General features: G+C 46.9%; 1 protein-coding gene across 5 annotated transcripts; it reads left to right on the top strand.

Moving 5' to 3' along the window:
• Positions 1 to 1,077: 1,077 nt before the first annotated feature.
• On the top strand, positions 1,078 to 10,581 carry DACT1 (dishevelled binding antagonist of beta catenin 1). Of its 5 annotated transcripts, none has more exons than XM_034062451.1 (4): positions 1,078 to 1,472; positions 3,621 to 3,753; positions 5,341 to 5,403; positions 7,917 to 10,581. In XM_034062451.1, the coding sequence occupies exons 1-4, from the start codon at positions 1,137 to 1,139 to the stop codon at positions 9,653 to 9,655; spliced, it is 2,271 nt and encodes a 756-aa protein (XP_033918342.1). In that variant the 5' UTR covers positions 1,078 to 1,136; the 3' UTR covers positions 9,656 to 10,581. The 5 variants fall into 5 exon arrangements, with proteins under 5 accessions (XP_033918342.1, XP_033918340.1, XP_033918341.1 ...); XM_034062449.1 differs by having other exon boundaries at positions 7,803 to 10,581; XM_034062450.1 differs by having other exon boundaries at positions 5,341 to 5,496.
• Positions 10,582 to 10,781: the final 200 nt, after the last annotated feature.

Raw genomic sequence — 10,781 nt, 5'->3', positions numbered from 1 at the left:
GAAATAATGATCTGTATCAAGTTCTTGGAACAAGGATCAACACCAACAACAGATAAAAGGTGTAAGGCACACTAAAGTACTGTCTACTGCAAACAGCATGGGACTGGGGAGACAAATTTCATCTGAGACCTTTCAGGACCACAAATACTTGTAATCTTCTGAGGAACAGAGGGAAAAGGGGGAAGAGCATTTCATTATGCTCATAATGTCAGTGAGAGCCGCTGTACGATGGACTCACATCTTTTCAAACAAACCCCGTATTGTGAAGGGCTCACTCAATGCTTTCTTCTTTCTCTTCCATTCTCCCCCCATCAGAACATCTCTGCAGTTCAGCCTTTAGATCTATTTTGATACTAACATTTTTTTATTTTTCTTTGGCTTCTGTGTATCCCCCTGCCCTCCTTTCCAATTAGTGTCCCTTGAAAGCCTAATTGCGGATCCCCTGCTGCAGTTAGTGTACATACTCTATGAAGTTCACTTCGTTTATGGCTTTTTTGGCTAGTCGACTCAAACAGGCTTTGAAGCAACACCTTACTAGTACGTTAATCCTTGTGCCTACGCCACGGTCAGCACCCCGGTGCCAGGACTGCCATGTTCTCCTCTGCTTCCACTTTTCCCTGTTCTCTCCTTACACCCTTACTCCTTCATGCCGGGATTTCCCCTCCGCCCCAGACCCATCATTCATGGCCCCGTTTCGGACTTGTCGGGCTGTACAAGCAACACGACACCTCTGCGTGCCGCCGGCGGTCCCTGACTCTGCCGTGCGGGGCTGCTGAGGTTGTGGCTGGAGTTTTTGGAGAGGTCAGTGGGTAGCACGCCCGCGTACCCACCTTCCTGCCCCGGCCAGGCACGGCGGGGGGACGACGAAGCGCAGGGTGAAAGAAGGAGGAGGGGAAGGAGAGGGAGGAGGAAGGAGACCGCGGGCGTGGAGCCGCCGGCGGGCGGGGAGGGGAGAGAAGGGAGGGGAGGGAAGGCGGGCGCGGGGCGGCGGTGGGCGGGCGCGGCAGCAGCCGGGGAGGGAGCCGGGCGCCCCGCGGCCCATTCGCGACCGGCGGCGGTGGCGGCAGCGAGGCGCTGAACGGCGCTTGGCCCCCCGCGGGCAGGGCCTGTCAGCGGCGGCCGCCCCCTCCGCTGCGATGAAGGCGAGCCCGGCGGCAGCCGCCGCGGCGGCAGCGGGGCAGGCGGGGGCACCGCGGGAGCCCGATGCGCGCTGGCGGGAGAAGGGCGAAGCGGAGGCGGAGCGGCAGCGCACCCGGGAGCGGCTGGAGGCCACGCTGGCCGGGCTGGGCGAGCTGGAGTACCTGAGGCAGCGGCAGGAGCTGCTGGTGAAGAGCCTCCTGCTGCGGCGTTCGGCGGCCGCGGTGCCCGGGGCGCCGGGCGGGCGAGGGGAGCCGCCGGGCGAGGGGCCGCCGCCGCGCAGCCTGGAGGAGAAGTTCCTGGAGGAGAACATCCTCCTCCTGCGGCGGCAGCTGGTGAGCTGGGGGCGGCTGCGGGGCACCGGGGCAGGCGAGCCTCGTCGCGGTGCCCTCCAGGCGGTGTGACCCGCGCGGGGACGGGGCCGCTCCCCGAGGGGTGCTGCACATGCCGCTGTCACACCGGTACCGCGTCCCCGCCGCCCGCCCACACTGTGCAGGTGAGGCGGCGGGGAGCAGCCGTTGCCCAGGGACGAGCCGCAGCGGGCTTGGGCGAAGCGGTGGCAGATCGGTGGCGGCCGGATTTTGCCGACGTTTTGGTTGTGGCTTCGCAGGTCCCCGTCGGTTTCCAGAGCCAGGCCGGCAGCCCAACTTCCATTCAAGGCAAGAGAGGCTCTGCCGTGTCCTTGAATGGAAGTTGAGAGCGAGCTCCTGGGTCGCGGCACCGAGAGACCCGACACGGGCAGGATCCGGCCCCGAAAATAAGGGATGCTTTTGTTGAAGGACGCGCTTTGTAGCTGGTGTGGGAAGAGATGGAGAGCGGCATGAAGCGGCAGATCATTTTTCAATGAATATAGCGTACAGCTGTGCCTGGTGGTCTTTGTGCACGGCTCAGCATTTGCTTTCACCCAGAGAGAAGTTGGATTGCGTGATTTATTTGCTTTATTTCTCCCCTTCCCCTCCCCCCCCTTTTTTCGCCCCTCTTCTGTTTCTTGTTAGCCTTTTGGTTTAGTTAATTTAGGATTATTTCCCTCTCGAAATTATAAGAATAAATGATTTTTCTGCTGAGAACGGGCTGGGTGCCGACTAGCTGTAATGAAGGACCAGGGGATCATTACTCAAAAAGACCCAACCCAACCCCCTTAAAACCCGGGGGTTGTGGTAGCACTTTAATTTGTGCACTTGACATTGTAGATTGGAACCAGATGGGGTGTTCGGAGGAGGAGGAGGGGGCACTGGTGGCAGTAGGTGGCGCGGTGAGTTACCGCTGGAACCCACCACCCCTGCCAGCCTGGCTTCCAGCCAGCTCCCCCGTCCCCCCAGAAATGTGGGAGAAGACCTGGGATCGCCCCTTTGGTTCTCCGAAGATGGTGTTAAATGCCTGAACATCTTAAAACAGTGTTGCTAATACTGTTGGCATTTGCTTTCCCTTTGCCCGAGGACTAGCCCACCGCAGGGGAAGGGGTGTCCTGGATTTAATGGGTCTAGAACCAGTCCAGTTATGAGCATCAAAACTCTTTGCAATGAGCATATCAGAGCACCGCTGGGCACTGATCAAATGATGCACTTATTAAAAAAAAGAGATAAACCTTCCTCCTGCTTCCCTCACTTTCCCCAAAGCCAGAACAATTAAAGGGTATGAAGCTACACAGATGATGGATAAGCAACATTATAATACACACAGGGAAACTGATTGTGTTGACCGTGGGTTAATGAGTGCCTTACAGAATAATTTCTTATTGCTTATTTTATGTCATCAAATTACCTTCCGAAATAGTCTTAAAATTCATCTCACAGCAATTTTATGCAATTATAATGGGTGAAGAGGAAGAATTACTCTTCCTTCCTGCTGCATGGCAAAGCTAATAAATGGGCTGTGATCCCAGCCCTAGGAATCTTGCTGTCTGTATGGTAGACTCTATGCTTGTAATGTGCAGCAGAACAAGGCGGTTCCCACACTACAGTCACTTGTTGGCAGAGCTGTTTCATCTCATTGTGTGAGCAGATGTGATCTTTGACTAACATCACTGTGGTGATGAACATCCCCTATTACATTGCCCTTTCACCCAGGTAGCCCATTTCACATGCTCAGGTCTGGTTTGGCCATATCATATGGTATAGCTTTGTTACAGCTGTGGTCCTGCAAAGGAGTGCTTTGCCAACACAAGTGTGATGGTTTTTGTAAATTATGGAGCGTGCTCCTTGTGTAGAACTGGCTGGAAAAGACTGCAATGAAGTGCCTGCATAATTCTTCAGTTAAGTATTTACCCAGAGCATTTGTCTAGAATTTCAGGGCTTTGTTCTGTTTCAGTTTTATGTTTCATTTCTTTTTTTGTTTGTTGGGTTTTTTTTTAATAAAAGGATTATTGTCAAAGTATTTCCACGATGCTGAGATGGAGAGGGCTGGATGGAGGGGTCCAATTTGCCTTTGTACCCCCTTCATGTCTGCCCCACTGATGGAGCTGATGGTTTTTGTCTTGTTTCCAGAACTGCTTAAGGAGGAGGGATGCTGGCCTATTAAATCAGTTACAAGAGCTGGATAAGCAAATAAGTGATCTCCGCCTGGATGTGGAAAAAACAACAGATGAACACCTTGAGACAGACAGTCGTCCAAGTTCAGGTAAGGCAAATATTCAGGAAAATGGAGCCTCCCTTGGTACTTGGAATTAAACTGGCTGTAGTTTTCTGTACTACAACAGTAAATGTCTGTAGCATGTTCATCTACTAGCAAAACTCACCTCCCATTGGAAAGGTTGTTGTTTGTAGACAACATATTCAGAGGAGCTTAATTAGACTTTTAGTGTTTGGGATATGTTTTTTTCAAGGTCACTCACAAATTAATTCAAAAAGTTCTGATTGTCCTGTGTATTAGGGAGGAGGCTGCAGGGAAAATGATGAAGCACCACCAGCAGGAGGAAGATGTCAAAATTGATCTTACAGCCAGAAAGAAACGGTGCATAAACAATATGATCCCCCATATATTGGATTTCATCCCATTGTAATTGTGTTGAAGCCAGTAAATGGTATTTAACTATGGGGAACCTTTCCTAGAGGCATCGAGACTTGTTCTGAAGAGAGTAAAAAGTGGGGAATCCACCAACTTGCAATTGTTAAAACCGTTGCTAATTTCTAATCTGAATTTGACTTGTTCCAGCCATGATTTTTTTATACACTTTTCTCCCAGAAAGTAAGGTCTTTTTTAGTACCCAGCTTTTTCTCCTTTTCAAGGTGCTACACAGTATAATTTCTGACTTTTTTTAATGAGCTAAACAGATCAAGTTCATTAAGTCATTTGTTTCAAGGCATTTTTCCAAGCTCTTAAATAGCTTTGTGGCCCCTTTCCAATTTTTTAGCTTTGTTTTAAGCATGCTGGCTTCAAGGACTAGGCACACCGTTCCAATGTCTTTCTTACTAGTGCCGTATAGACTGCTGAAGTAATTTCCCTGCTGCTATTCATTAGTCTCTTAGTACATCCAACAATCTCATTAGGGTTTTTTTTGCCATATCATTAAGCTTGATTGAGCTGCTTTTCCATGCTGACTAGGTCCTTTCCAGGATTATTGTTTTCCAGGATGCATCCCCATTCTGTAGGCATGCCCTGCGTTCTTTATTCCTAAATGTACAATGTACATTTTGATTATGGTATGTCATAATTTTCTTGAGTAGTCCCAGTTTACCAGGAAATTTTCTGGGCCTACACATTATTTACTATTATTCTTCTTTTCTGTCATCCTCAAATACTGTTTTTATCTCTAGAACTTTGAGGAAAATAATGGATATCATTGGGTGCAACACTTAGGAAAAATTTTGTAGTCAAATAGCTGGAGAGTCTGTTTTGGAAGTATAATACACTCTTAAATGAGTAGGCTGTCAATCACAGCCTGGATCCTTTTTGCTGAAATCTGAAAACCCCTGTAGAGGTTAAAACCCCAGCCCCTGTAAAGGTTAAAAAAGAGTTCAAAATTTCATACGCTAAGTAAAGTTCTGCTTTTTTACCTTTAAGTGCTTTACTTTTAAACAGAATCCTTCATAGCAATAAGGATATTACTAAATCGTGCACTATTTTTTGGTGTGGTTGTATGAATACCCATTACTAATTGCAATAGTGTAAGCCAACACAAATATGAGCTTGACTGCCTTTTTAAGAACACAAATGGTAACTTTGTGTAGATGTAACTAATATAAATCCAAACTCTTACTTTTATAGGGTTTTATGAGCTGAGTGATGGAGCTTCTGGATCTCTCTCAAATTCATCTAACTCTGTCTTCAGTGAGTGTTTATCCAGTTGCCATTCTAGCACTTGCTTTTGCAGCCCTTTGGAGGCAACACTGCATATCTCAGATGGACGCCCTAAATCTGCAGGTATAGTAAAAGCAGGTTGAATACATCGTACTCCAGGAGGTGGCTTTGGCTTTGAAAATACTGCCTCAGGAGTATCTGGGTTTGATTAACCCTTCTTCCTTTCGTTTGATGTATTATGCTCTGAAAAGATTTCAGTGCTTGTCATGTACATGGGTCATGAGGCAGGACTGTTTGCCCTCTACTAGTCCAGTCTTACATGTGAATATGGCACTAAACATCTGAAAATAACATGAAAATATGACAGCTGCTCTACCCAGTAGAGGGCAGTGGTACCTATACACATAAACATGTTAGTCAGCTGAGTTCTTACAGTTCTCATGCTTTAGAAAAGCATTTCTAGTAAATAGCAGTAAAGATATCTCATAGTGTCCTAATTAAAGTGACAAAGTAAGGGGCAGTTTAGGAGATCAGGGTGCATGTCAATATTCTTTTAGCAGTCACTTTGTCAGTTCTGATGGTCCTCCACACCCAGGTGACCATGCTGAGGGGTGTCCTGCATTTATAGAGAATAGAGACATCATGAGCAGGGAAAAAATATTTTGTCTCTTTGGTCAAGAGCTATTGACTTTTCTTGGACACTAGGCTGAAGATACAAGCCTTAATGTGTGGGATTGTTAAATAGGAAGGCCTCCTCTGTCTGTTGTCCAGAAAGGACACTTCAGTAGGACTTTTGTGATCAATCCCTATTGGTTGCAGACATTCAAATGCCTTAGTTCATTCTGGGTTATAGAGGACGCTTCTAACCATAGTATTTCCAATTTCCATTTTGCTCTTTAAGGTTAACTTATAGTGATTTGTTGTGAATCAAGGGCAAAATAAGTCACGTCATTCTAACTCTGAAGTTGGAAAATGCAGCCTGGGAAACATTCATTCTGAGATGCTGAGAAGTCCTCTAAGTTATCCTTTGAGCAGCTTGAGGTAATTTAATGCTCCCCGTTGTAAGGTGTCTGTGATCTTCATTGGCCATACATATAAACATACACAAGGAATTCCAGCTGACTGCATTGCTATTTTTTTCTGTATACCTCACAAATCCCTAAAACTCTCATTATTCTCATATACTGTCTCACTTTTAGAGATGAAATTTCACAAGCTGGCATGTTTCAAAGAAGTGTCAACATTTTGTCAACATTTCCTGACCCTGACATACAATTTAGGAAACATGAGAAAGCTGTGCGATGATCTGGAGGAAGTTCATGCTCCTAAACTCCCCGTTCTCCCTCTCCTGCTCACACAGGAACATCACCTCTATCAGCTCATTTCAGCGACGTCTGTGAGACCTCTTTTGACATAAGCCTTAGATAAGTGATGAGCACTGAGTATTTGAAGATGAATGCCCTGCCTGAAGTTTCTAGCCCAAGGGTAGAAAACAGGACTGACAGTGATCTAGAAGGATAATTTAGATTGTACCCCTACCAAGAAGACAAGGGCAACACAAGGCAATAATAATCTTAGGTCTTGGGTGTTTCAATTGAAGCTCTGCTCCTAAGGTCCCTTACCTCTTGAGTAAGTGCGTCAGCCATTAAATCTGACTCATGCATCTTGAAACACACTGGATTTCTCTTACAGAATTCTCTTTACAGAGCCAAGGCTAGGATGTCAGCTGGATTGACCTGCATTCTTTGTACTTGTGAGGAAAGATGAGCCTGTTTCTCATTCTTTAACCTTTTACTGCTCAAAAGCGGCACCTGTTATTATGAGCCTTATTCTATCTATAAAATCATTCTGATGATAATAGCAACAATACAATTAGGTCTGGGTATTTTCTGACCCACCATATGCTTGATAAAATCTGGAAGTGAAATTTGTCAATAATCTGAAAAAAATCATTGGTCTCTTGTCTATATTTTTTGTTTGTCCTTGAGTTTAGCAAAATAAATTATAAAATTCATACATACTGAGGCTTGCAGTGAGTTTTACAGGTGGCTGTGTAACACATAAACATGAGACCCTTATAGACTTATGGGTGGCTTGAAAGTAAAACAGGAAGCTCTTAGCAACCTAGGCACAGGTTTGAAACCGATGTAAATGTTCATTAGGGTTGTGATTTTTATTTTCTTTAACCATGTAGTCATATTGGAGGAAGTCTTATATAGAGTTAGAAAGAGTCTCAGAGAAGAATAGTGCTGCTTTTATATTGCTTGAATAGCATCCCTGTTGCGAGTTTTCTGCCATTTGCATAGTGCTGCTATAGTTAAAACATGGCATTGTATGCGTAGATGGGACCAACATCCTTGGTGGCACATGAAAAACATAGCAGAACTGTCCCTGGCAGGCTCTCTAAACATTTCTAAAATGCCTTTCAGATCTCATAGGCTGGATGGACTATAATAAGGAAGGCCAGAATGAGGACCAGCCTGCAGGCTCTGTCTGTCGCTCTTTGTCCACACCGCACTCAAATTCCCTCGATGTCGTTGCAGATGTGCATCCAAAGTACCAGTGTGATTTGGTGTCTAAAAACGGGAACGATGTCTACCGGTACCCCAGCCCCCTCCATGCAGTAGCTGTGCAGAGTCCCATGTTTCTTCTGCCCGTGACTGAAAACCCCCAGCGAGAAGAGGAGAGGTTTGATTGTGATATTAGCGACATTTGTGCCGGATCTGAAACGGACTTGGGAAAATCCACCAATGCCTTTATCTCACAGAGCTCCTGGCCAGTGCCATGCCCTTCCACCAGCAAGAGGATAGACAGTTACATCTTAAGCCTGGTTCAGAAAAAGACTCATGCGGTAAGGACTAACAAACCCAGGACAAGTCTCAATGCCGATCCCACCAAAGGGATCTTGAGGCATGGAAGCATGTGCGTCAGGCAGCCTGCAGGGCTGGTGCCTCATGGTAACATCATGAACCTGAAGAGCTCCAAGCAAGCAGGTTTGTCTTCTGGTGGGAGCACTGCTGTGGACCACACTGCACCTTCCCCATTAAAGCAGAGGCCAAGGGAGCTGGTTGGTGAGCAGCTGGAGAGTAGGAAGGCACCTTTGCCAGCATCTTTCCTTCCTGGCACAACAAGTGAACTTCAGAGCAAGCACCTACCACGGGGCGTCAAACCAGCACCTCCAGAGGACAACCGCAATGCAGTGGGCCCGGACGTACCTAAGGAGAATGGCCAGGTCTTTGCAGCATCTCCCAAAGAGAGCCCAGGGAAGCCTGTGGTGTTGCAGCCAGAGAACAGGGTCAGCCAGCCTCCCAAAAAAGTCCCACTGAAGAGCAGCTTGCAGGCACCTCGCTCCTCATCACCTGCTGTTGAGGAGAGGCCCGCGCTTGATTTCAAAAGCGAGGGCTCTTCCTCCCAGAGCCTGGATGATGGGTTGCTGGTGAACGCCCAGTACATCCCAGCCCAGCAGCAAAGCATGAAGCTTCACAAAGGCACCCGAAATGTCAAGATTTTGAAAAGCTCCACGCTGAAACACAGACCCCACCTTTCCAACGGGCTGGAAAATGGTTCTCAGACCTTGCGGGAGAAAACCAAGCCAGTGGGCAAGAAGTGCCGCTTTCCTGAGGAGTTGGATACAAATAAGAAACTGAAAAAGCCCTCCTCGCGGGGGAAGAGAGGCAGTGGCTTGCAGCCAGAGTCAGGTCTACAGAGTCGGCAGGCTGGTCTGCACAGATCTGCTGTCCGATCCCATGGGCATGGCCGAGAGGTTGTGGTGGCCAAGCCTAAACACAAGCGGGCTGACTACCGCCGGTGGAAGTCATCGGCGGAGATTTCCTACGAGGAGGCCCTGCGGAGGGCGAGGAGGAACCGTAGGGATGGTGTGGGGGTCTACTCACAAGTCCCCCTGCCCTACGTCAGCCCATATGCCTATGTGGCCAGCGACTCAGAGTACTCAGCAGAGTGCGAGTCCTTGTTCCACTCCACCGTGGTGGACACGAGTGAGGATGAGCAGAGCAACTACACAACGAACTGCTTTGGAGACAGTGAGTCAAGCCTGAGTGAGGTGGAGTTTGTAGGGGAGAGCACGACCACCAGCGACTCTGATGAAAGCGGGGGCCTCATTTGGTCTCAGTTTGTCCAGACGCTCCCCATCCAAACGGTCACGGCGCCAGAGCTGCATGAAAATGCAGCAAAAGCCTTTGTTAAAATCAAAGCCTCACATAACCTCAAGAAGAAAATCCTCCGCTTTCGGTCAGGCTCCCTGAAGCTCATGACAACTGTCTAGTGAAGGTGACTTGGTGGAATGTATCTGCTTCTGCTTTCTGAAGCAAGGTGCTTTTGTGTATATATTTCTACAGATTTTTCTCTTTTTTTTTTATATACAAATATTTAAAACTTAAGGTAAATTATGTCACTTGTCTTCAGAACTTGGGTGGATACTAGTGCCTTTTATGTGGAAATAAAAGACCATTATACTCATATAAAAACAAAAGAAAGGTAACACTGCCATTTCAGTGGTGAACAGCCTCCAGTGTATGGTGTCAGAAGGCTTTGAAATAGGGCTAATGTTCCTGGGAATGGATCTCCCTTGCCTAGATTTTCCTGTTCTGGGTCTTGTACAGGATATCAACAGCTTAAGATCATAAGTTTTTAGGGGATAAGGGGGAGGGAGTGCAGGTGGTCTTCATGTATTGCTTGTCCCTTTCTGCTGCTCCTGTTGCCACATCTTGAACTTCCTCTGGCTGCCTCACCTGGTTTCTTCTTGGTTTTTTTTGTTTGTTTGTTTGTTTTATTTTGTTTTCTTTTGTTTCTGATTTGTTTGTTCTATTCTTGAAACTCACCCCCTGTCCTCCCCCAGCCACCCCCCACCAGGAAAGTGCTCCTGTTCAATTTGTCTTTGAAGTTAAGTCGCCTTCTCTGGAGTACACTCTGCTCCTGTCTCCTGGGAGTCCCACTGTGGTTGGTGGTGGTGTTCAGAGTAACTTGTTGGAGCAGCTGACCAAGGCTTAGTAACTTCAGTATATTGTGTAAAACTGCTTTTGAAAAAGAAAAAAACCCATATGCATGTCATGTGCATGAGTATCAGTAGTTTTAATATTCCCGTTGATGTCCGATTTACTGTACATCATCAATGGCTGTTTTTATATATATATATCATTGTGTAAATTAATATAACACATCATATGCTGTAATAAACAGTCTGTTTTAATACTTTTAAAAAGTTTGTTACATTGGTACAGACCCAGTCAATGGTTTTATGTTGGCTTTGGCACCACTTGGGTATTTGTGATGTGACCTGTTAACGTTCCTTGCATTTAGCCATGCAGGAAACAGAGCAAGTTTAAAATGTTGCTGTGGATATGACTTGTGCTTTGAGGGAACTGGATTGTCATGGATCCTCTTGTTCTTTC

The sequence above is a fragment of the Melopsittacus undulatus genome, chromosome 4 (genome assembly GCF_012275295.1).
Source record: "Melopsittacus undulatus isolate bMelUnd1 chromosome 4, bMelUnd1.mat.Z, whole genome shotgun sequence".
NCBI classification, from domain to species: Eukaryota; Metazoa; Chordata; class Aves; order Psittaciformes; family Psittaculidae; genus Melopsittacus; species Melopsittacus undulatus.
The sequence above is the reverse complement of the archived record's forward strand: the minus strand, read 5'-3'. Positions and strand labels throughout refer to the sequence as shown.